The following is a 27,351-nucleotide window of genomic DNA, read 5'->3' as shown; positions in this document are numbered from 1 at the left end:
TTCCCTCGCCTTAACTAAACCACAAACCCTAAAATTGCCCCTTGTCCTTGTGGTGTCCTGACAAGGACAGAAAATCCTTTGTATTCTCATTTAAAGGAAGCAATTCTGTTCTAATGGGGTTTGGAACATACCTCACGTGTCACCAGAGTTTACACTTCTATCAAGTAAAACATTCAAGTATAGTAAATTAAGGTAATAAGGAAAATTCTTATCTTAGGTACAGACAGCATCTAAAATATTTTACAACTGTATGTTAATAATTTAGCATTTTCTAAATAAAGACTTAAAACAGCTGTGATGTGTCTGTATATTTGAGAAGAGTAAGAACTGCATTTACAGTATATAGCGCTTTTATCCAGCGCTTTACAACTTATGCCTCACATTCACCCATTCACTCACACATTCACACACAGACGACGGAGGCAACCATGCAAGGTGCCAATCTGCTCATCAGAAGCACTTAAGGGGGTTAAGTGTCAGAATCAAACCGGGAACCTTCTGATTACCAGACGACCGCTCTACCTCAAACAAGACTCCACATCAGAAATAAGTGTGTACTGTACACTATTTATTACACTTCCCAGAGACAACACTGTTGCATCTGTTCTGCTACCGTCTTGTCATTTGCATTCAAATAACCCAAATTACTTGAACAATAGATACTGAACAAAATAAAATAGAATTAATCTGTATGAAATAACACATGAAATTACAGATGTTTGTAGAGGCCTCGAGACATAAACATTACACAACATTTTAGTTAGCTAATATTTCCTACATTCATTGTGAGCAATTAGGTGTATGTAACAAGTGCTGTGTTGAAAATCAATGAAAATTATGTCTACGCTTGAAAACTGCAGTGGGAGCACTACAGAGCATCGACCAAGGGGCCAACCAGTATGCTGGAAGTCTAGTTTATCCAGTTTATGAATAAATAAAAATGCACAATAAACCTCTGCTTTACATTCACTCCCAAGACCTCAGATTAATCTCAAGTATCAGCTCTTTGGAGCACAGTTGTGCATTCAGTAGAGCTGCCCCCTCATAGTTGACTAGTCGATTCATCCGTCGATTCATCCAAGACTTTGTTAGTCAGAGATATAGAAGGATATAGAATTACCCCGATGGCAACGCTAACCAAAGCATTTCCCAGTTCTATTGTAGAAAGTGCATTTTGCATTCTCATCCTAATGTTGAAACCTCTTTGTCTAGAAAGTCAAGTGCTCTCTAAGCCTTTAGGTGGCAGTGTTATGCATAAGGAGGAGTGCTGCGCCATTCGTGCAGTAACGACACCAATTCCAGAATCGTTTGCTGGCCATTGTGAAGATTCCAGAACATTATGATGTCACAGTTGGGGGTGGGACTGGACTCTGTGGATCTACCATTTAAGCAGAACAAATTCTGACTAGACACACCACCTGCTTGTGGGAGGACAGAGGAGTCCTGCTAAACACATCGTCAGAGTGAGTAAGAGGGCCCTATCGGAAGGGGAGCAACTTATATCTTTTGGTTAAGTCATTATCATTACCCTAACTTTAGCATTGACTTGACATGATTTCAGTAAGTGCTACTTGTTGGGGTAGTTCTGTTTGACACATGCTACTTTGGAGAACGCCAGGTTTGCTGGAAACACACTGACACACTTCAACGTCCGATTTCAGTGAGAGTTATACTTCAGCTTTAGCAACTATTTCGCCAAGTAATAGAAAGTGCTATTAAGTTGGGGTATATTTCTCAACTAATTGACCTCAGCCTTTGTAAAGAAGATTTATTTTCAACACAACTTTCTTTATACACCTTCTAAAGGTGTGACATGTCACTAGAATTACCCTAATATGAGCATTGACTTGACCTCTGAATGCAGTAAGTGCTTCTTGTTGGGGTAGTTCTGCTGACTTTAGCACATAGGAAGACTCCATGATTAATAATTGCTGTTGATGAAAACATCAGGATCACCTTGAATAAAGCATCTTTTAGTCAAATTTGATCCTTTCTAGTCTCGCATGCTGAAGGAGTCATTTCCTGAAAGATGATAAGCACTTCTCTGGTAAGCAGCACTAGATTTAAGAGGTCCTTCTGCATTATTACATGTGGAAAGAAACTTCAGAGAACCTGTCTGAAGCCCCGCCCTGTTTTCTTGATCCTCCAATCACAACTGTTGCTTCACTCCGAGGAAAGTAACAGTTGTGATCGGGAGGATGGAGAAAAGAGGGCGGGTTTGAGAGAGGTCTATTTCTTTAGTCGAGGGCAGCCCTTGCGCTCAGGTTGGCGCGGCGATAAGACTACACTGAAGATACAATCATGTTGTGCATCAGTTCATACATTTGACCTAGACAACCTATGTAACTCGGGTTTGCATTTGACCGGAAAGGTTCACATAGAAATATATCATGTGAAACTACCACGCCACCGGCATGCAGCATGACAGTTCAACACGCTTATTGTCCTGAAAGGAAACCCTCATCATCCTTTCGATGAACATCCTTCCAGAGTGACTAGTCCCTTCGACAATGATAACCCTCTTGCTCTCCGTGCGCACATTACCATCATAGGCTACTATACTGTACATCTGATCAAGTAAAGGACACTTTATAATGCACTGTGAGGACCGCCCGTTCGTCTCATCACAGTCTATTAAACAAACAATGAATTCACATGAATGATTTTGGTCCACAATGCTGGATTCCATCCAGCGTAACATCCAGCTGTATTTGATTGTAATAGTTGAGATTTGGCAGTTAATTCGGTCGATCACATTCGTTCTGTTTCTAGGCTACGTGGGATATCACAGGGTGTCACCGCCTCCCGATTGTTAGACAAGCACTTCAGAGGAGGAAGAGAGGTGTGCGTGTGTGTGGTTGTGCACACTGAGAACAAGCCTCAGTGCTTTAGGCAGCATGTCTCTCCTCTATTCCAGTGATTTGGCGAATTCGGCATAGTCTATGTATCCGTCGTTGTTCTTGTCATCGTCCCGCAGAACGTCGTCGATGAGACTTATCAGGTCCTCCTCCTTCATTGGCTGGCTGTTCTCGCCTCCCTCCTGGAAATGATGGGAAATGGTTTTAAAAGGCGCTGCAAGTGTGTTTGGTCAGTAACATGGGTCTCCAAGTCCCTCCGCTCTGCAGTAAACACAACATACATTTTCTCTGGTATCCCTTCCTACATTTTCTGTATCCATTCCTACTTTATCCAATCAGGAGAGAAAACCTTATATGTTTTTACTTATATCAAGAGATCTTGCGAAGCCAAATTCGTACTGCACTGATAAGATTATTTAACTTGTTTTAAGGACACATTTGCTTACCCTTTTAACACATTATTTGCCAAAAACGTAGATCTACGGTTCTGTCGCCCGATCGTTGAGTGCCGGAAACGTAGATCTACGTTTCTGTAACGGTATTTCTTTTATTCGCTATTGCAATTCATAATTCAGCGGGGCACCTTGTGCATACTGTTCCGAGTGTGTCTGAGCTGGCAGACGGTCTTATACCGCCCTCTAATGCCTGCCGGCATTATTGCACCCCATTAGAAACGGGTTCGTTTATTTTCCCTACCGAGCTGTGGTGTGGGGGTGGGTCCTAAACACTCCGGCAAAACACACGCTTGTAGGGATGGTTTGGACTACTGACCCCGCCCGCCCGTTGAAGTGCAATGCCCAACAATGTCGGAGACAGGATCGCTGTGGATAACTGGAATGGCGATGAGATTATTGGATTCTTTTTTTTGCATTACTTCAGAGACCAGGTAAGGACACCATATATGAAAGCTTACGTTGATCTGATATTTATTTCTACAGCTATTGAAGCTATCTGTGTTTTATGTGTATGGCTGTTTGCCGTTGGGTTGCAGGAGGGGGGGGGGGGGGGGGGCGGAGGATAATAATGATGATCTATCGTTGATTTCAGGAAGATCCGATAATCAGGCGAAAAATGACAACGTGTTTATTAAATTACACAATAATTATTTTCCCTGGAATTGCTCAGAAGCGGCCAGACTATGTTCATATTCAAAACGGTATAAAACGGAAATGTATGGATGAAAAAAGTATCTGTTTTTTGCACGTTGACCAGAAGCAGCTCACTGAGACTCGAGGGCGTTATTATACCCACATAGCTATACTATAAAATATAGGTTTAGCTCTACAAACTACAACTACGTTTACATGGGTTTAATGGGCGGCACGGAAGGGGTCACTTCCCGGAAAGGCACTCAATGTGTTAACATGCAACGGCCCGCCGGCGGAACAGACGAAAGTCACAGCACTTATAGCCGAACAATTACCGAATTAAAGCTCTATTTGTTGCCGTTCGAACGCCACCTCACTCGAGCAAATCCGTGCCTCGGTTCTCGAGTTACATGACGATATGTCAGGCATGCATCAGATTACCACCCCGGACTCCCGACGCTCTAACTCTGCCAATCATGCAGCGATTGTGAAAATGATGGTCAGGGTTGTAGTCAATGAGTGTAGCTTTCCAATGATACCCCACGTGGGGGGGGTGAGAATACGGGATCTAGGTGAAAGTTGACGAGCGAAAACCAGAAGTGAAAAACATTCCGAATGAATGGCCGTGGATGAGGAAATGGAATACCAGAGAGCTTTTCTTTTGGCACACCGTTTACCCGGATCTCTCTAGAAGACTCATTTGGATTTTTATAAAATTTGGACCTGTACTACATAAGACTTCAGGCTATGGATCCGCTGTGTTTTCCAGCTTATACCTATTCTTTTTATATATATTTTTGCAACTGCTACAGAAAAATTTGAGTACACAAGTTCAAGTCAAGTTCAGCCCTATGTTACTCTATTTCATTAGCACTAAAAGTGATTTTCCTTTTTTGCATTAGTAACTTCAGAATGTTATCTTTCAAAAGAGACCAGGCGTATGCATGTGCTATAAGCATAAAGTATAAAGATAAGCTTTGCAAAAAAGGTACGCAGTCCTCAAAATAAAGTAAAAACAAAATTGCCACTTTTCTGCCCACCTGTTAACTCATTCAGCGCCACGCTGTGTACTGTGTGGTTGAAAGGCCAACGCTTTAAAGTATAGGAAGGAATACGTGGCAGTGTTTGCAGGGCTATAACTATATTATAGCTATGGATACAATACTATTGCCCATTTAGGGTTGCACGGTATACCGGTATTAGTATAGTACAGCGCAGTGGAGGTTTCTCTATGACAACACGTGAAACACAAATTCACTCATAATTCATAATTATTATTCATTTACATATATATATACATTTATTTTATTTATATATATATAAAAAAATTATTTTTTTAATTATTATTTTTTATTAGAAAAGTTTCTCTGTAAAAAAAATGCCAGTGAATTTTCTTTTAAAAAAATGGCCAAAATGGACAGCTCTGAGCAGGCCTGCACTGCAGTAATGACTGCAGTAATTATTCGTGAAGAAAACTTCACAGGTGTGACCCAATGTTATATAAATAATAAATAACAGCCAATCGAAATAGGCTATTAACTTCGTCTAAGCACGGTCTGTGCAGTTAAACTCTTGCCATTGAATGGAGGATTGAATGATTGACAGCCCTTGCCATCCAATACATGGAGGTTGAATATGATTGGCAGCCTTGCAAATCCAATCAGAGATTGCTGCATTGCAAAGTCAAAACGGGTCCATCTGCAGGTTAGGTTTAGCTCTGGCCAATCTCAAGTTTCTCAAGTTTCTTTATTAGTTGTCATACAGAAGTACAGAATACTTTTATACAAAATGTAACAGAAATAAGCATTTTGTATAAAAGTATTCTGTACTTCTGTATGACAACTAATAAAGAAACTTGAGAAACTTGAGATTGGCCAGAGCTAAACCTAACCTCCGACCCTGCAGATGGACCCATTTTGACTGTTTGAAAGAGCAAGGAAGTAGTTTAGTTGTTGTTTAGTAGAAGTAAGCTGTACAGCTATAACAAGTAAAGTCAGGCTAAATTAAACTTTGCGCCAACATTAGGACCGAAGTATAAACCAGCAACTGAGCAACATGAAGAAGTGGACTTATGCATCTGGATCAGAAAAAACGTTGTGGATGAAAAAGTAAGTAGGCTAGTGTTTGTAAAAGCTTGTATGCTAACAGTAGCTAGCCAGCTTAGCCTACATCACAATGATAATCACCAAGCTAACTTACTGTACACACTGTAGGGCTGGGCAATTAATCAAAACAGAATCGCGATATCGATTCATAGACCTATGCAATCTCATTTCTAAGTTATAACTATTTTTTTTTATTACATTTTTTTTTTTTTTTTTTACTTTTTAAATTATTTTATCTGGGTTGAACATGATTTGTGGAACTCCCTCTGGTGTTGTGGTCGTGGTATTCACTGACCTTTGGGAAGTATTTCGACATGCACATGGGTATCTTAGTGGTGTAGTGTATCTTGAAGACCAGACAAGTTGCTGTACTCTGTCGTCTACTCTAAGCCATCCTAGGTTGTCAAAGTGGGCAGGGGTGAGGTGGGTTTTAGGAGTAAGGTCAAGCAGTAGTCTGACCAGTTTGTTTTGTGATGTTTGTAATCTTGTTTTTAGTGCCTTTGAGGTGCTTTGGTACCATGAGGTGCAAGCATAGTCGTAGTACCCTTGAATGAGTGCTCCTGTTAGAGTCTTCAAGGTATTCTTGTTTACCAGAGAGGAGATCCGGTACAAGAATCTAGTTCGTTGGTTGACTTAGTTTTATTACATTGGATCCCATTTTGTCACAGGAATGATTTGCCTCTATAGGATGGAACCCAGGTAGGGAATTTCATCTTTCCTTTTAAGATAAGATAAGATATTCCTTTATTGATCCCCTTGGGGAAATTCAGGCATCATAGCAGCATGGGGGAAGGGGGGGGGGTACAGGTAGTGAAAACAACACAAGCAGTGTAAACAAATAGGTCAATATAATTTACTATCTAACTAACTGAAATATATTTTCACAGTGTCACATAAGGTGCAGTATGCATAAGGTAGTGTTATAATTTACTATCTAACTAACTGAAATATACATTATTCATTATTCACAGTATCACAGTATCCACATAAGGTGCAGTATGCCTAAGGTAGTGTAAGTTGTCCTCCTTGGGTTCCTATAAGTCCCAGGTCGATGTCTGGCAGCAGTTGCTGCCCACTGTTGTGGAGCCTGATGGCCACTGGTATGAAGGACTGTCCGAGGCGGTTAGTTGAGTGTCGGGGGGGGTATGAGTCTGTGGCTTCCTTGTCACCTTCACCTAATATGTTTTGAACTGGTCAGGTGCGCCGTCACCTAAAATGTTTTGATCTGATCAGGTGCGCTGTCACCTAATATGTTTTGATCTGGTCAGGTGGGCTGTCACCTAATATGATTTCATCTGGTCAGGTGCGCTGTCACCTAATATAATTTCATCTGGTCAGGTGCGCTGTCACCTAATGTTAATATGTTTTCATCTGTGTCCACTGACCACTGACACACAGTGGGGGATGTTTTAAAAATATAATTTAATATATAATATAATATAATATAATAATTTGTGCTTCACCTAAAAATTTGGTACCGCGGTACTAGAGTGTTCGAAATGATACTATACTGCGTTTGGGGGAAAAAAATTACTTTCTTTTCATTATTTTTTTTCATTTATGCATGCGATTGCCTTCCTATTGGAGCACAGCGCTGCGGTCAGTGGTGACGTTGCGCTAGTTTACCGGAAGCAACCTTCTGGAATGAAGAACAACAAACTCTAGTTGAGATGAGAGCTAGCATAGCTCGTCCAACGAATGTTGGCATCAATGACATGACTACAGTACTGATAGGAGCTACTGTAAGGCGTAACGTTAGTTATCACAACCATCGGCAATCGCAGTGAGGATCTTTATTGATTAACGTTAGCTAGCTAGCTTTAACTAGAATTATAGTTTGCTAGCTATAAGCTAACGTTAGCCGAGTTTATTCTATGCAAAATGTGCTAGCTAGCTAACGTTAATCAATAAAGATCCTCACTGCGATTAGTTAGTTATAACCATCGGCAATCGCAGTGAGGATCTTTATTGATCAGCATTGATCAAGTACAGCACAGTAATAATAACCACAAGATTGATTGATTGAAAATGTTATTAACAGATTGCAGAATGGGTACTGTAACTGAGGGGTACAATTCCCTGACTGTATTGATAAGTATGGTATCATTAAACCACTACCGCTTTATGTACTTTAACTACTGGCCATACAGTACACGATATCTAAATATGATGAACACTTTCCCACAATGAAATCGGGTCCACACAAAGGTAATAATCAAATATTTAATATATAGCAAAGGGTACATATAATAGTTACTATTACATTTATGATTTGAATGCACTTGTAAGGCAAATGAGTACTCGTAGGCAAATCAACACTGAATGTCCAATCTCTGGTTACGCAGGAAGCAAGTATACAACCTGGCTCTTAGGGAATTATAACGATGGCACACTTAATGATTATAGCTGGATATACTGTAGGGGTCCTCCCGGTTGTAAGCCGGTAGGGGGGGTAGGAGAGCCGTCGGCAGTATCCCGTCTGGTCAACGATGTCTAGGGAGACTTCAGGTACAGAAGACAGTGCAGTAGAATCTTGATCCACAGATGAATACACCTTGGCTCTCTTGTAGGCTGTAGCTGTAGCTGTAGCTCCACAGTGAAGAAGAAGCGAGGCGACCTCAGCCTGGTCTGAGCGCCGTCTCACCTTGACTCCTCTCGGGGTAAATCCAACACTCACCGGTGTTGGCGATTATCCGCTCCACAAATCAAAGTACCAAAGCAAATATATATTCCATGCCGCATAGGGCTCAGCAGTCGTCGGGTAGGTAATCCAATGTACAGGTCCACTCGGTCCTCGCCTAGAACTCCTCGGATGAAAGCACCACGTGTGGTCTGCCCAACCTGGTTAAGACTCTAGATAACACGAGGAAGCGACGGGGATGCTGCTCACTTTAGAACTCTAACCGCAGGATGCACCATACATAATAGACTATTATTACTTAATAGAAATACGGTGCCAAACTCTGACAATTCAGCTATTAATTCGCACGAGGTCTCAATGCTATTCTAAGGCCAAACAGGCCATACTACACCGCACGCGGTATCGTGGGGTGAGGCTTCACGTTCTGTTACTTAGTTGGGTAGAAGGGTAAAGGACTAAGGGATAAGAGGTCTTCTACATTTACTTGCGCCATATTTATATGCACGGTGAACAAATAGTGCCACTCTCTTTTCGGTAGCCGTATCCCTGCGCAGAGCCGGGGCTAGTAGGGACATGTTTCGTCGGTACCATTGAACTTGGCTCCAAGGGGCTTGTCTCCTGGCGCCAGTTCCTTGTCCAATAAGAGAATGAACTATTATGGGCTATAGTAGACTAAAGGGATATTCCGTGTATATGTACAAGGAATATACAAGGGATATCAAACGATATACAAATACTATTCAATATATATCCATAAATAAATATATATATTCGGTTTAATCTGATCCTTCACAACAGGTACAATACAGTACGGCTCAATACACACAATTGTTAAGGGTTTGCAGACCAGAGAAAGACTTTCGTCTTGTTTACATCAGGGTCCCCCATTTTCAATTCATAATGAATTGTAAGTAAGGGTGCAATTAGCACCGTGCAATCCATTCTTTGTGGATCTAGCCCACAGAGTTTCAAAGGGTGCTCGATACCGCCGCCTGGTAGGATGCGGCCGGTATTGCACTTTTGGGATCTCAGACTCATTCCCTATGATAACACCAGGCTCCCTGGATGGATAATGAATGGAAATATCGAATAAAAGAAATAACGATGAAAACCCAACTTTTCTCTGGTTTGGCGCTCAAGAGTGTGATATATACAAAGATGCTTTAACTGCTTATAATAAAACCATCCGCTTAGCAAGGAAAGATTACTTCTCTAAAATCATTACAGAAAATGCTGGAAACTCCAGAATCCTCTTTTCCACTATTAATGTACTACTCAACACTGCCCCTACACCTCCTCAGTCATCAACGGTTAAGTGTGAAGAACTTGCACTATTCTTTAACAACAAAATAACCTTGATCAGGGCCAGCATTACTCATGATGGAAATAAAGCGGATTGCGGCAAACCGTGCAATGTAACCATGAGAAGTTTCACATGCATCACATTAGATGTACTCTGCAAAACTGTCTCAGAATGTAACTCCTCCACCTCAGACATTGACCCCATACCTACAGCTTTCTTCAAACGGGTATTTAATAGTGTTTCAAGTCCTGTGCTAGATATCATAAACACTTCCCTTAGGACTGGTATTTTCCCGGATGCCTTTAAAACAGCAGTTGTAAAGCCATTAATAAAAAAAAACTAACTTGGATAGTAATGAAATGGCAAATTATCGTCCAATATCCAACCTACCATTCATTAGTAAAGTACTTGAAAAGATAGTTTCAGTTCAAATAAATTCCTTTCTTGAAGAAAACAACATCTTAGAAGAATTTCAGTCAGGATTCAGAAAATATCATAGCACTGAAACTGCCCTCACCAAAATAATCAGTGACCTCAGACTAAACTCTGACGAGAATAAGATCTCCATCCTTATCCTGTTAGATCTCAGTGCAGCATTTGATACAATCGATCACGATATTCTAATCGATCGTCTTGAAAACCATGTCGGTTTCTCAGAACATGTGCTGGGCTGGTTTAAAACATACATCAGAGGGAGGAAATTCTATGTTAAACTAGGAGATCACATGTCTGATATATACGACAACAACTATGGAGTTGCACAAGGGAGTTGCTTAGGTCCTTTACTCTTCTCCCTTTACATGTTACCGCTGGGTGATATCATCAGAGAACATAATGTAGATTTCCATAGCTATGCGGATGATACACAACTGTACATATCTGCTGAACCAAATGATACAGCGATTAGCTCCATTACAGACTGCTTACTGGCAATAAATAAATGGATGAGTAAGAACTTCCTGAAACTAAACGAGAACAAAACTGAAATTCTAATTATCGGCTCCAAAACTAGAAAAGAAACATTAATAAAGAACCTGGGGGGACTAACCCCTTGGATCAAATCTGAGGTCACTAGTCTTGGGGTTATCATAGATTCAGAACTGAACTTCAATTCTCATATTAGCAAAGTGACAAAAACATCGTTCTTCCATCTCAGAAATATAGCAAAAGTACGACCATTTATTAATCAGAACGATGCTGAGAAGCTAATTCATGCATTCATATCTAGCCGGTTAGACTACTGTAATGCACTTTTCACAGGTCTCCCTAAGAAAACCACAGAGAGGCTTCAGCTAATCCAAAACTCTGCAGCCCGACTGCTAACTAGAACCAAAAGGAGAGAGCACATTAGTCCAGTCTTAGCTGCTTTACACTGGCTTCCTGTAACATTTAGAATTGACTTTAAGGTCCTTCTCCTTACATACAAAGCTCTAAATGGACAGGGACCAAGCTACATCGCCAACACTAATAAATTACACACCAGCAAGAACACTGCGATCATCAGCTGCTGGACTACTAGAGGCTCCCAGAAGCAGTCAAAAGAGGATCGGTAATGCAGCCTTTATCAACTATGCCCCAAAACTATGGAACAAACTACCCCAAAACATCAGGGAAGCCAACTCGCTAGACATCTTTAAAAGACAGCTTAAAACCCATCTCTTTGCTCAGGCATTTCACTGATAGATATCTGCCAGAGGAAACATCAGGGATATCCTGACACAACTTGTATTTACCTGCACTATTCTTACCCTGCCTACTCTTATACACAGCCTATCAAATTCATGCGTCGGTTATTGCACTTTTTACTTCTTACTGATGACTATTTTTAAACTGAATCATTTTAAACTATTTTTATTATTTGCTAGATCCAAATGTGAAACACTGTGATTATTTGTTCATGCAATAAGTCCCACTATTTAGTATGGGTTAGAGTCCCTGTGATCTAATATCACTAAAGTTACAGTGTGGGTTTGAGTCCCTGTGATCTAGTATCACTAAAGTTACAGTGTGGGTTCGAGTCCCTGTGATCTAGTATCACTAAAGTTACAGTGTGGGTTAGAGTCCCTGTGATCTAGTATCACTAAAGTTACAGTGTGGGTTCGAGTCCCTGTGATCTAGTATCACTAAAGTTACAGTGTGGGTTCGAGTCCCTGTGATCTAGTATCACTAAAGTTACAGTGTGGGTTCGAGTCTCTGTGATCTAGTATCACTAAAGTTACAGTGTGGGTTCAAGTCCCTGTGATCTAGTATCACTAAAGTTACAGTGTGGGTTCGTGTCCCTGTGATCTAATATCACTAAAGTTACAGCAATATGTACTGTGAAGTATGTTGGGAATTACAGGAGTATTACTGAATAGAGAGCCTATTAGGATGCTAGATCCTAATGTGAAACACTGTGATTCTACCTGTCTATCTTTTTATGCTCGCTTATGCCTGTATTTTTTACTGTTGTGAAGCACTTTGAACTGCAACCTCTGTATGAAAAGTGCTATACAAATAAAGTTATTATTATTATTATTATTAAGAGTCGGCGAGTTAACCCGAGATATCTCGGGTCTGGCCCCGAATGTGTTAATAGGTTAAAACTAGTATTTTTTTTTTAATGTTTGCCATGTGGAGTTCTCTCTCCTGATTGGACGAAGTGGGAACAGGATACCAGGAATTGTATTTTCTGTTTACTGCAGAGGGGAAGGGACTGGGAGACCCATGTTACTGATCAAACACTCTGTATGGCTGTCGGAGTGTAGAGCTATTTTAACAAACAAAAGAATACCACTTACAGCACCGTTAAGATCACACTTATGTATGACAGAGTTAAAAGGGGCACTTTTCTGCTTGTTTGTTTTGCACATAATCTCACACAGATCTGTGTTTTTCCTCAATATCTCTGCAATGCCTATGAGTTATGAAACACCACTGATTCTCCATAACCAGATGGGTCTCTCCTACATTTTGACACTGGTGTGTCTTCCATCAAAAGATACCTACAGTATAACCATTCATTTTCTCTTGATTTGAAACAATGGAAATAGTTGTAATGATTTTTGGAACGTGTACGTCTGGAGAAAAGTGAGAAAAAAATTAAATAAAAGAACATGCCATTCTGCAATTTTTGGGGAACTGCACCAGTCATGTGACAAGTCACCAAAGCCAAAGACAGTCCTTTAACATCAGTCCTACGCATTAGGGCTGAACGATTAAATCGCAAAAAAATATATATAATGCAAAAAAAATTAACCAGGAAGTCCCATTGAGATACAAAATCTCCTTTGCAAGTTGTTATTGTTGTAGGAACGGTTTGGGAGAGGGAGGTAAGGGGTTTTAGATTGTGTGTTGTGAAGTTTAGACTTCAGAGAGGGAGAGTAAAGTACAGGAAAAAAAGGTACCGTTGGGTACCAGTATCGATTCCCAGGTAAAAAGAAACATTTTCAGGCTCGGTGTCCCGAACAGACCCACCGCGTAGGCCAGATGCAAGCCGCATTTTACAATAAACCTCTGTGGGGCTGCTTAAATCTTTATTTTTTTTTTTATTATAATCGCAAATTTTATTGCAATCGCAATATCCACCAGAAAAATGGATTAGTTAGATTATTTCCCAAAATCGTGCAGCCCTACTACGCATGCAAAGCTGATAGGTCTTAGTATGCAGACACACACCAGTGGTCTCTAGAAAATATCCAGATGAGGTGGTAACATTCTATTCCCATGTTAAGATGTAAGTCATCAGTTATGACCTCTTAGAAGATACAGACTTGTTTTGTAATCTTTATCTCTCACAAGTTGAAGGTCCACATATGTGCCTTGACTGAATGAAACGTTGACTGTTCTTTGACTGATGTTTATTTTTATTTTTTAATAGGCTTTCATATTGTTTGGCTCCGAGGCCCTTTGCCTGACTGGGTTTCAATTATCCTAGCATTAGCCTGGCAACACATTACTTTGGGAGGAACAGCCAATGATAAAAAAAATTATTAGATGTAAGCAGGCAGAGAATGGTAACCCCAACAAGACTTTTATTATGTAGCCGATAGAAGGAGCTCTGTGAGTTTTGATAATGTAACAGATAGATATCGTTTTGTTTTTTATTACAACGAACAAGTCAACATTTTTCTGTGTGTGTATCGACCACCCTCTACTCGACAAGTTGAAAGTTTGGAGTGATGCATCTGCAAACAAATCAATTACTACACTCGGATTTGGAGCACAGATCCACTGGGTCAAATGGTAGCGTAGATTCTAGCTTTTAAAGAGACATGCTACATGGGAGCGATGTCTTTCTCACTAGCTCACATCAGCGGCACGGTGGTGTAGTGGTTAACACTGTCCAGGGTTCAATTCCCGCTTGGGGACCAGGTTTCCGCGATGCCAGGTACCCAGGTGGGGTATCTCCCAGGCCTTTCTGTGTAGAGTTTGCATGTTCTCCCCGTGCTCGCAAGGGTCCCCCCCCCCCTCCCGATAAGAGAAACGCAATGGAAAAACATGCACAACAGATCGCTGATGCTGTCGCGTCCCTGACGAAGACGGACAGGAGCACTTGGATTGGCCCCCCTGGCACGGTACCTCGCCGACGCCCTGTCTGCTCCCGGCTGCCCTTGGAGGGAAGGACGACGAGATGGGTTAAGCGCAGAGCTCAATCGCATCGGCGACCCGGAGAAAGACAATGCATATACGTGTGTGTGCGTGTATTCCTGTGTGTGTGCGCCGCCCATTGCATGCCCCATGTCGTTGCATGCCGAATAAAGACGTCCTGCATTATTATTATAAAACTGGTGTTTATTAAAGGAACACACCAAAATGATGAGAAATGCACTAGGCTAGCTGATCTGTATCCACTTCCATTAATTTGAGCTAGGCTAGCTTGGAGCCAGATTGGTATCCATCTTCTTGTCTGACTCTGGAGAAGATAAATACATGTCCCATAATGTTAGCGTGTTCCGATTAGTTCCTCGATAGTCATTAGTTGAGCCCCTAAAGTAACATATTATCTGGTAGCTACTACGATATTATTCACCAACACACACCTCTTTGTGTACATGTGCGATAGCTGTAGCCAGCTCCAGCCCGTCCAGTAGGTTGTTGCCATCGTAATCATGCATCTTAAAGTAGTGCAGCTGAAGTTCATGGGGTGTCATCTCCTTCTCCGGTGTGTCTATCACTCCCTCCAGATGCTCCATGATGTGGCTTTAACACAGACATTACATAGAAATGAGAGGCTGAGAGACAATCCAAAGACAAGGCACATCCATTTTTGGCAAACTTGGTAAACCAACCCTTTGTCCAGGGTTCGATTCCCACTTGGGGACCAGGTTTCCGCGATGCCAGTTACCCAGATGGGGTATCTCCCGGGCATTTCTGTGTGGAGTTTGCATGTTCTCCCCGTGCTCGCAATGCCCCCCCCCCCCCCCCCCCCCCCCCGATAAGAGAAACACAATGGAAAAACATGCAAAACAACAGATTGCTAACGCTGTTGCGTCCGTGACGAAGACGGGCAGGAGCACTTGGATGGTCCCCGGGCGTGGCTCACACCACAGCCCTCGTCTGCCCTTGGGGGGGGGGAAGGATGACGGGATGGGTTAAGCGCAGAGGAGTATCGCATCGGCGATCCTACAAAAACAATGCATGCGTGTGTGTTCCGGTGTGTGTGTGTGCTAACAGTGTGTGCTAACCGCTAACATTGAGGATAATTGCATGCCAACCCCTGCATTATTATTATTATTGATTGATTGAAAACTTTATTAACAGATTGCAGAATGGGTACAATACAGTACAGCTCAACAATACACACAATAATGTTAAGGGGATGCAGACCAGAGAAAGACTTTAGTCTTGTTTACCTCAGGGTCCCCCATTTTCAATTCATCATAACATATATAACATACACGACATACAGATAGACAGTACTGCTACATCTATACATTTATGACATACCATATTTACAAATACAGTACTGTTTGTGATACAAAAAGAGTCTAAAAAAGAGAGTATATACATTTGACGTAGAAACTGTACATTGGAGGAGGTTGGGTAGGTGGGTGGGGGGGGCAGGGCTCTACGCTAACCTTTTTCACTAGGGGCACAGGTGCTCCTAAATGAAAACATTTAGGAGCACACAAAGAAATTTAGGAGCACCCAAAAATATTTAGGAGCACAGTGAAAATATGTCAAGTAGAGTTTTTTTTTTTTTTTTTTTTTATTAATTTATATTTGTACTGTGCGTGCATGTGCAAACGGGAACGGGACACATCTGTGCAATAGCACATACCACCAAAGTCACTGGCCCACTGTGTGCGTGTGTGTGTATCATCTGCGTGTGCAAACGGGAATGGGACAGACATTTGAACTATTAATTAAGTGATTAATGCCTACTATGGCAAAGTTGTAGCCAACAACTAGGCCTAATAAGAAAGGCAGTGATATTGAACAAAAAGGAGACACTGGCTTTACAACCAGGGCCATCAGTAGAGGGGGGAGCTAGTGTTGCTCTTTTAGAAAAATAATCCTTTCAGGGTTGCCTATTGAAATACTGTACACCTCCAGTACAGTAGTTTGCGTGTCAGGTAGACCATTGATTGACAGTCGATTCTGCCAATTACGACGTCACACCGTTGCACTCTGGCCGTCCGGCGCTGCAGCTGGACCTATTGCCACACCGCTTGCACTCTGGCCGTCCGGCGCTACAGCTGGACCCATTGCCCACCTCTGCGGTTGATAACGCTAGCCAAGTTAGCTGTACACACATACACAGTGGGCCAGTTGTAGGGGTGTAACAATGCATCGCAATGCATCGATCCTACTTTGCAATATTTACAAAACATGACATTGTTTTCGAACTCTAGCCATGGGGAAATGTTTAGCCAATTCACGTTAAATTTGTATGTCTTCCCTCCGGCTCCAGTGGGTGTAGCTTCGCTAGCTACAGTGGCTACTACAGTGGGTGTAGCCTCGCTAGCTTGGCCAACGTCAGTATCTTGGTTAACGTTAACCATCACCTCTGTAACATGAGCTGCCTCGCCTGATTTCTCATTCTCCGGTATCTTTCGCGCAAAATAAAAATGAATGGGCTTCGACATGGCTGTATTATTGTTTGACTCAGACAGTGACGCAGCCGCTGATCATTACTTTCGGTTTCCAGTCGCGTGACCACAGGAAACTACTGTGATTGGAACGTTTATGCGGCTGTGAACTGTGGGACTTGTAGTTTTTTAACGATTCTCGCAGCAGAGAAAAAAAAGACGAATGAGAGGCTGTACTCTACACTCGCTGGCCCCACTCGCACGCCGTGCGAGTACTTGATTTTGCATGTTCGCACGCACATATTTTTAGGGGCATATGCGAGCAATATGGTCGCACTGTAGAGCCCTGGGGGGGGGGGAACTGTACATTGGAGGTGGGGGGGGGGGGTTGGGTAGGCAGGGTGGGGGAAACTGTACAAGCAAAACTGTACATTGGAATATCGACAACCTTACTTGGTCCCAAGAAGAGGGTCTCGTGTAGAGCCATATGAAATCTTTTTCCAAATTCCGTTTTAATATTTTAGAATTCTGTATTTTGCTTTGTACGCTCATTTTACCATCCGAAATAGTGTCTAATAAGTGGGAATGAATAAATGTCCACAATTTAATAAGATATAACAGTCCATTTAATGTTTTTAAGTGCTGCAACTCAGAAATACAGTTCAATTTTACACAATATTTTTCAAAGAATAGTGACAAAATAAAAACACATTTCAAGTGTAAACAAACAATAGATACAGCTAGCTACTACTGACAATATCACAATGTAAGTAGCCTAGCTATATCCATTGTGATGAAATATAGTAATGCATAATTTAGGCACCTTTAGTTTAGATTATAAAGGACAGTGTGTACTGACAATCATTTGCATTAAACAAATAGATGGGTGCACCAGATTTAGCAAGAAGCTATAATTTCTAGTCCTGTGTACTTTATGTACTGCAACGTTACATAGCTATTTCATCACAATAGTGTCAGTGATTAGCCTCGCCCTCTAGCTGTATCTATTGTGATCACCAGGAATCATCGTTCGATAGCTGGTGTGTATGATTCAGATATACCCTACTCTGTTTTGAAGCACAGTGTGTTTCCGTGTTTCTGACATGGCTGAATTTGCAAAACACCTTATCGCCGGTCATATACAAGTCATTAGGATACTGCGCTGCTCTGAATTTAGGGCTTAGTGTGGAATTTCTTCCGACGTTAATGTTAACACGGAAGCAGCTAGACGCTTGGAAATTGCTGCGTGTTGTGTGTAACACGCTGTAGCGTCCCCGGTCATGTTCGCGTTGCACCAAACGTTCCATGTTCTCCCGAATACGGAATTTCAGTCCAGATTAGGGCAAATTCTGCAATATTCCACATTTACAGTTGATTCAGTTTTTATTGCTCAATTCCGCGATTCCATCCGCAATTCCGTGAACGCGGATTTCATATGGCTCTAGTCTCGTGTATTATTGGGTTAGGACATTTACTGTACATTTACAGCGGCCAGTTTCGAATTGCAGTCTCCCGTAGGTGCTCTTTGAGAGTAGTTTTGAAAGTGGGTAGTAATTCACATTCCTTTACAGCTTTGGGTAGGGCGTTCCACATTGATGTGGCATAATTGCGAAACGTGTTTAGTCCCTTGTTTGAGCCGAATCTGGGTTTAACATGATTTGTGGAGCTCCCTCTGGTGTTGTGGTCGTGGTATTCACTGACCTTTGGGAAGTATTTTGACATGTACATGGGTACCTTAGTCGTGTAGTGTATCTTGTAGACCAGGCCCATTGCAAATTGCTGTACTCTGTCGTCTACTCTAAGCCATCCTAGGTAGTCAAAGTGGGCAGGGGTGAGGTGGGTTCTAGGAGTAAGGTCAAGCAGTAGTCCAGTTTGTTTTGTGATGTAATCTTGTTTTAGCGCCTTTGAGGTGCTTTGGTACCATGAGGTGCACGCATAGTCGTAGTACCCTTGAATGAGTGCTCCTGCCAGTCTTCAGGGTATTCTTGTTTACCAGAGAGGAGATCCGGTACAAGAATCTAGTTCGTTGGTTGACTTTTTTTATTACATTGGATGCCATTTTGTCACAGGAAATGTTTGCCTCTAGGATGGAACCTAGGTATGTAATTTCATCTTTCCTTGTGACAATATTGTCACCCACTGTAACTGAGAAGCCATCGGTCTTGCTGAGTTTGTCATTTGATCCGAAGAGAATGGCCTCTGTTTTACCCAGGTGTAATGATAGTTTGTTATCAGTGAGCCAGGTGCAGATTCTGCAGAGTTCTGAGCTGAGGGTTTTTTCAACCTGTAACTTGTTCTTGTCAGAGACCAGCAGGGCTGAGTCGTCCGCGAACAAGAACAAGTTGCAGTCACAAGCTGACGACATTGCATTTGCATGAATTAGGAACAGTAGCGGTCCTAGTATGCTTCCTTGTGGAACACCACAGCTCACTGTGAGGGGGGGGGATAGGGTACCGTTTACCTCCACCATCTGTTCTCTCCCCTCAAGGTAGGATTGCATCCAGCTCACTGATAGACTATCAAAACCAATTGCTTTTAGCTTGTCAATCAGAATGGAGTGATTGACAGTGTCGAAGGCCTTTTGTAGGTCCAGCATGACCATGCCGCAGTATTTGCCTGCGTCCACCTCTTGTTTGATGTGGTCGTTCAAATAGAGAAGGCATGTCTCAGTGGAGTGGGATGTTCTGAAGCCAGATTGGAATTCGTAGATTAGATTTTTTTCCGCTAGGTACTTTTCGACCTGTTCGTAGAAAATTTTTTCCATGACTTTCGAGATGGAGGTAAGGGCGGTAGTTGCCTGGGTCTAATCTGCTGCCCTTTTTGTGCAGGGGGATCACTCTCGCAATTTTGAAGTCCTTGGGGACGTGTCCCTGTTTTATGGAGAGGTTTATTATGCGTGTGATGACGGCTGCTGAGTCTGAGGAATTTGGAGGGGATGTTGTCATGGCCAGTGGCCTTGTTAGGTTGGAGGGCGCTCAGTTTTTTTGAGTACCTCATCTGTTGTTACCATTTCCAGTTTGAAGTAGTCTTTGCAGACCCCTAGGTTTTTGTAGTATGCTACTATGTGTTCTACCCCATAATGCCCTGAGTGGGAGGGTAGTTTATTAACCAGTGTTGTGGCTATGTTTGTAAAGAATATGTTTAGGTATTTGGCCACATCCAGTTTGTCTATGATGAGAGTGTTTTCTGTCTTTATGTTTATGTTTGTAAATCTGTTTTTAGTTTTTTGCTGCAGCCTAGTTGGTTGTTGAGTAATTTCCAAAGTTCGCATGGTTTGTTTTTGTTTTCCTAAGTTTTGTCATTGATGAATTTTTTTTTGCGGTTCTGATCATTGATTGATTGAAAAGTTTATTAACAGATTGCAGAAAGGGTACAGTACAGCTCAATACATACAATTGTTAAGAGGATGCAGACCTGAAAGTCTTGTTTCCATCAGGGTCCCCCATTTTCAATTCATCATATGACACACACGACATACAGATAGACAGTACTGCTACATCTATGACATACCAGATGTGCAAATACAGTACTGTTTGTGATACTAAAAAAAAAAAAAAAAAAAAAAAAAAAAAAATCCAGAAAAAGAGTGTATATACATTTGACATAGATCATGGTGTTTACGTTATTTCTTAGTCTGTTTCTTTGAGTTTTTAGTTCAACCACGTGGGCTTGGAGTTCACCATTTGAGCTTTTGGTAAGCTTTGTCTGACTTTTATGAAGTTCAGAGAATTTTTTGTCTCTGGTTTTCATAGCATAGGTTTTAACCCTGGTGGTTCTTAGGGGTGCCATGTTGTTAAGTATTGTTGTGAATTTGGTTTTGAATCCATGCCATGTTTCTTCAACCAGTGTACCACTGAGCTCATCTGACCAGTCCATGCTCTCCAGTTCTTGGTTAAAGGCCTCTCTAAGAGTAGGTTTTTGAGGTCCCTAGATGTGACTGTTTTGTGACAGCCGGCCTTTTGTTTTAGCTTTTTGCGGGTACAGAAAATCATATAATGATCACTTAACCCGCATGCTATCACCCCTTTGTTGGTGATCATGGACTTGTCAGAGGTCAGAATGAGGTCAATGGTGGTTTGTGTTGAATCACACACTCTTGTGGGTTGGGTGATTAGCTGGCTGAAACCGTGCAGATCACAAAACCTACTGAAGGCCTTGAAGACGGGTGCTGCTTTACATAGCATATCCGTGTTCCAGTCCCCAATAAGAATATTTTCTACACCCTCCACACCAGCTAAACACCCATTAAGTGTGTCATAGAAGCCACTCTGTTCTGGCGGTCTATAGATTGTGCCGACTAGTACTGATTTTGCCCTTTCGAATAAGATTTCAATCCAAACAGTTTCAATTTCGTCATGGTTAAGGTCAGTACGGTTGATGAATTTGGTATCTTTGTGAATATACACACAGACACCACCTCCATACAGATTCCTATCCCTCCTGACTATTGAATAATTTTCTATTTCAATCTCTGGATCCTGTACAGATGAATCTAGTTTCGTTTCTGTGAAACACAATATGTTTGCCTTATGAATGAATGAATGAAAACTTTATTTAACAGATTGCAGAATGGGTACAATACAGTACGGCTCAATACATACAATTGTTAAGGGGATGCAGACCTGAGAAAGACGTTTGTCTTGTTTCCATCAGGGTCCCCCATTTTCAATTCATATAGACATATATGACATACATGACATACAGATAGTCAGTACTGCTACATCTATACATTTATGACATACCAGATTTGCAAATACAGTACTGTTTGTGATACCGGTCAACTGTCTGATTTCAGCCAGTTTAGGTCTCAGGCTGTTAGTGTTAAGGTGGAATATGTGGAATATTACGTTATTATGTTGTGTCTACGAGCAGAAAAGCAGTTTAATATGGAAGGGATTCGCTCACTCTTTATCCTGCACCATGTTCCGGTCCAGGCGATGACCATGGCCATGGTTGGCTGTCTGGGTGTCGTCATCGGTGGCCTGTGGCTGTCCAGGGTCCTGCTGAGTCTCACCATTGGACAGCAGAGAGCAGGATAGGAGAACCAGTAGCAAACCCCACTCCACACTATGGGTGCCCCTGGAATTTACCCGTATCATCATTCTGAGAGAGAGAGAGAGAGAGAGAGAGAGAGAGAGAGAGAGAGAGAGAGAGAGAGAGAGAGAGAGAGAGAGAGAGAGAGAGAGACACACACACACACACACAGAGACAGACAGACACACACACACACGATGAGAAAGATAACTTACTTCACTTGATACAACTACTAGACCATGTTTTCACAGCAGCTACTGTCATGGCAAGATATATAGTGGTCTTGGTAAGCTAATTAATGAAGGTGTGTAACAATACAGATATAATCACTTACTGTTAGTGTTGGCACAGTGGACGGTCAGAATAATATTGTGGAAAGATGCACCGTTAGTTTAATTAATGATGTACAGACTGTGATTGGTTGAACTTAACGTCACCGTTAGCTAGCAGTAACGTTTGTTAGGCTAATTTTCGAAATATTCAAACAATCCTGTCAGTAGGCTAGAGAGAGCAGACTATTTACTTGACTCAACGCATAATCTCGAGATTTATCAGAAGCCCACTGTTGCATTGCATGAACATCAAAAATATAAGTCACCTGTTTTCGTCTCTCTCTGTGTGTGGACTTGCTTGCTGCAACACAAATGATTCCCTGCCTTTTTGGACCTAGCAGTTTGCCGTAGCCACCCTTTCAGCTCTTGGACACGACAGCTAAGTTTTCATTGGACAGCAGCACTAGTACGTCCCGCCTTTTACCCCTGACGTACTAGTGCCGCTGTCCAATTAAAAATGTAGCGGCGGTCGTGACGTCAGGGGTAGGAGGGCGCGCGTGCACCAGCCTCTCGGCAGCTGTCAGTCACGCTGTCATGCAGACCGCACCGAGGTTGAGTTTATTGAGACGCGTTAGATTTCTTCTGACCAGCAAATGTCAAGTTTCCAGAGAGAAAATGACGGCGCTAAATCTCTTTTCAAAAGACTTGAGGTTTCTTTTACCTTTTATTGAAGTAGATTCTATTAGAACCCCAGCAAAGACCCCCCCTCCCTCCCAGTACTGTAGAGAGACCCTTAGTGATTGTTTGTGAGAAAGATTTCCCTCTCTGTGATGTGATGTAGTCCCCGATAATAACCAGTGTAGTTTGGAGGCATAACGTCGACATGACTAGGTATATAAATTATATATATAATACAGACAATGTCAAATGTTCAGCGTCCTTATCATTTGTTGGTGCATTTGTAATTCATGTATTCTTTTTGACGTTCACATTTCTGTCCAGACGGTGGCGCTGTGTTTGTGTACGCGACACGCAGCAGCAATAAAACACGGTTTATTTATTTATGAAACTTTCGTTTATAACAAATTGTTACAATACGACGGCAGCAGGCACATTTAGCTATAGTTTGTGTAAGTACCTGAGCCAGTCAGTTGCTGCTGCAGCCTGCAGCGTCAGTGCGTCAGCCGCGATATCTCTCTGCCAAATAGATTTTTTTCTTCCATTGCAATAATGAATGACAGCATGGCCAGTTATAAAGTCTGAGAAGAAACTGAATATTGTATGCGTATTATCGCGTTTACATTCCGTACTTTGCTCTTTTCACCACAGTTTCTCTGCAGTTAATCCCAATAACTAATCCAGTTAAAGGGACAGATTAAGGGCACAGGGCATTAGGACGAGATCTATAGGATCACCCTATACGTTATAGTTCAAACACCTGCCTTCAGGTAAAGGCTAAGCACATGGGTCAAAATGCAGAGGTGACTTGGGACAAAGAAGAGCGCTCTAGGTCAACATCACAACCATTTACAAAGGGTTCAAAAAATGCATATGCCCCAATAGCATGCACATTTTATGTACAATCAAGTTAAAAACAAACAAAAAAACATCACATAGTTAAAAGGGACCGGTGACCGGTCATAAATCACATCTCGTTTGGGTAGAAGGTCTACACAAGTTATAAATCAGGCTATAGTCCAAAAGTTCCATTTGGCCAATAAGTGCTCCATTATTACAGTGATTTAAATGCAACACAATTCAGTCATTTTTTATTGTTGATGGTCATGTTGCCTATATATATAGTCTTAAAAAAATCGTCCAAAACGTTGTACGAGTTATAGAGTAGCTATTTTTGAAAGGGGCTGGTTGTCCTGCTGCAGCACTGAGTCTAGATCACACATGTATGTCTCTGTTTGCTAGTCGGCAGTTACTCCCATCGTGTCCGGGGAGTACAGTCAGCAGCACCGGGACAGAGCGGGCATGGCGTCCCGGGTCTCCCTCTCGCAGTCCCGGCTGGAAGCGGAGATCGAGCGATACAGAGCGGAGTGCCAGTGGGACAAGATGCCGACTATGATAGATCAACTCCTGATAGCGCGATTTCACGAAGATGGTGAGTGATGATATTCATTCACACCTGTAGGCTTTTTTTCAAAGTGTCTGATTCCGTTCCAGAGTGTTTTCGTCTCTTATCTAAAGTAAAGGGACTGTTTCGCATGAGTTGAACTTTGTACTCTCACGGGCTATACACCTATACTAACCGCACTGCTATGTGAGTTTTGATATACCGCCCTATATATGGCAACGGGCAATTGTAATAGAAAAGACAGAGGCAGTGCAGCCTATTCATTGCATGTCTTTATCCTTGAAGTTACATTTCACATTGTATGTTCAAACACTCTTGTGCAAACAGACTTGTCACTTATCAACTGTGCGGCTCAACAAAATACCTGGCTCTGGAGTTGGTAACACACCCCCATCCACGCCGGTGTTGTGCCGAATTCGGACTTGATTGATTGATTGATTGATTGATTGATTGAAAACTTTATTAACAGATTGCAGAATGGCTACAATACAGTACAGCTCAATACACACAATTGTTAAGGGGATGCAGACCAGAGAAAGACTTTCGTCTTGTTTACATCAGGGTCCCCCATTTTCAAATATACATGACATACAGATAGACAGTACTGCTACATCTATACATTTATGACATACCAGATTTGCAAATACAGTACTGTTTGTGATACAAAAAGAGTCCAGAAAAGAGAGTATATACATTTGACGTAAAAACTACATTGGAGGAGGTTGGGTAGGTGGGGTGGGGTTGGGTGGGGGTGGGGGTTCTGGACTCCCTGCCAGAATCCGACCCCCCCTCGGACGAACGTGCATACTCTATCAGTCTACCCAGCATGTACATACTTTGTTAGAACTCAACTCGTTATTGGTGCATACACGCTATCAGATTTCTGTCATAAAACGATAAAGTGGACAGAAATACAGGAACGTTTTGATTATATTTAAAAGGCTTTGACATTGTAAAACAAAGGAACACCCACACGATATATGCTCTACCTGTATCCAGAGCAGCATTAGGTGCTGTGTATGCTTTTCATTCATTTAAGACACATTTATTGCAAGGGATTTGTATACACATAAACTCAACAAATAACCTCTGTTCTCCTTGCAATGCGTTTTAAATTATTTCTTATGCAGTAGGAAGGGGGAAGAACACTATATCGTGGGTGTTCCTATGACTTGTATTCTGCTTACAGCTTCGAAACTCCACTTACTTAGTTTTACAATGTTAAATATAATCAAAACGTTCCCGTATTTCTGTCCGCTTGATCGTTTTATGACAGCAATCTATGCGCCAATAATAACGAGTTGAGTTCTAACAAAGTATGTATTACATGCTGGGCTGATAGAGTATGCACGTTCATCCGAGGGGGGTCGGATTCTGGCAGGGAGTCCGAATTCGGCACAGTAATTAAATAATGGGCTGAGGACTGAGGTGACAACTCAACCGAATTCCACTTGTGGTGCCACTTCTAGTTGCTAGTCAGGACCAGCCCGGGTGGAATAGCCACCTGCACATGGCTGTTTCTCCTTGACTGCACCCTGCAGGTGTGCTGGAGTGTTAAGTATATGTGGTGTGATCTACTGAGTCTTGTGGAAGAGGAGTGATTCACCCTCACTCACAGCTTAGTCAGCCATAGTTTTGAGACAACTGTCTCCAATGTTGTTCCACTGCAAGGAGAGCGAAGAACACCGTGATTTAAAAGTTGTAAGTTTATACCACGAAAGGGCACAGTGTGGGGGGGTTGCTAGTCCTGTAACTTCAGACATTATATTTGACTAAACCTGTTACACAGGACATACAAGTGAAATTTCTTCCTGCTAATCTTTTTATCATTTCGATGATATGATTGAAATTATTTTATAGAATGAGCAGGAAGTAAATAGTTTATGTACAGTTTTGCTAAACGACAGAGTTGGTCTGTTGTGAAACCATTAAGTAACTCACACTGTACTCGAGGGCGAGGCCTGTACTGTGTACTGGTGTGTGTGTTTATCCCTCACCTCCCACACTCTCTGATATCTTTGGCCTTGGTTATGCAGATAAAACGGACAGGCGAATATGTCATGTACCCCAGATCATAAACACTGGCCATGGACTTGGCAAGACAGGAAAAAGAGAGCACACAGCTAAACAGGAAGGCTTTAATCGGTGGTGTGTATACACAACAAGTGACTTTCACGTTGTCCACTTGTGAATCTTGGGCCCAGTCTGCATTTATAAACTTCTGGACCCCTAACATGACTTGATTGGTCTAAGAAGGGATGTGGAATGCTTGCTTTTATTAATATTATTAATTAGTGTTAAAGGTAAGACATGGAGGAATGGAAATACAGTAGAACCCAAAGAATTACATTTTTGTTTTGTTTTGTTTCTGGTGCATTTGAACTCCTCCCTCTGAGTTGGTGGGAAACTGTGTTTTAATAGAGTCAGGGACTTTGCTTTGGCTACAGAAACAAGTGACCTGTTACCCAAAACATCAACTTGTTGTCCCCCTTGTCCCCCCTGCTCCTTCCTATGCCCACCCACTGCTCCTTTTCTAGGAATTCTGTTAAATCTGTAAATCATTCCCCCCCAGATGACTACGGGTCTCTGCTATTGGCTGAGGCCCTGTTGGAGGAGTGTCTCCTGGAAAACACAGAGCTATTGTGGAACTGCACACCCCTGATGGACAAGACCCAGCCCAAACTGTCCCGGGCCAAAAGCCATCTCAACTCCATCCTGAGCAGAGGACAACTGACAGTCAGTTTGAGTGTCTTACCCCTAACCCTATAATGTCTGACAGCCAGACTCAGTATCCTCTCTATGTTTGCCTTAAAGGTATAATCTGTAATGCCGTAAAACCGCGACCTGGTATTGCACTTTGTTTATTTTTTTTGTTTTGGTCTGATGTGTGGGTTGCAGTTTAGTAACTTTTTTAAAATATTTATATTTATATATTATTTATATATTTTTATTAT

At 41.9% G+C, this 27,351-nt stretch overlaps 2 protein-coding genes across 3 annotated transcripts in view; one reads left to right on the top strand and one right to left on the bottom strand.

Moving 5' to 3' along the window:
* Positions 1-516: 516 nt before the first annotated feature.
* On the bottom strand, positions 517-22,687 carry mcfd2 (multiple coagulation factor deficiency 2, ER cargo receptor complex subunit). Of its 2 annotated transcripts, none has more exons than XM_084321113.1 (4): positions 22,641-22,687; positions 21,914-22,111; positions 15,017-15,176; positions 517-3,040 (listed from the first exon to the last, which is right to left on the bottom strand). In XM_084321113.1, exons 2-4 carry the CDS (start codon positions 22,108-22,110, stop codon positions 2,909-2,911), a joined length of 489 nt encoding a protein of 162 aa, XP_084177239.1. In that variant the 5' UTR covers position 22,111; positions 22,641-22,687; the 3' UTR covers positions 517-2,908. The 2 variants fall into 2 exon arrangements, with proteins under 2 accessions (XP_084177239.1, XP_084177240.1); XM_084321114.1 differs by lacking the exon at positions 22,641-22,687 and adding an exon at positions 22,377-22,619.
* Positions 22,688-22,925: 238 nt separating this feature from the next.
* The window catches only part of ttc7a (tetratricopeptide repeat domain 7A), a 109,136-nt gene continuing 104,710 nt past the window's right edge, over positions 22,926-27,351 (top strand). The window contains 3 exon segments of the mRNA XM_084321919.1: positions 22,926-23,024; positions 24,235-24,424; positions 26,970-27,133. Coding sequence (XP_084178045.1) covers positions 22,968-23,024; positions 24,235-24,424; positions 26,970-27,133 — 411 coding nt within the window. The 5' untranslated portion in view covers positions 22,926-22,967.

Source organism: Notolepis coatsorum (assembly GCF_963971535.1).
Source record: "Notolepis coatsorum genome assembly, chromosome: 9".
Taxonomy (NCBI): domain Eukaryota; kingdom Metazoa; phylum Chordata; class Actinopteri; order Aulopiformes; family Paralepididae; genus Notolepis; species Notolepis coatsorum.
This window is presented reverse-complemented; position numbering and strand designations above follow the sequence as displayed.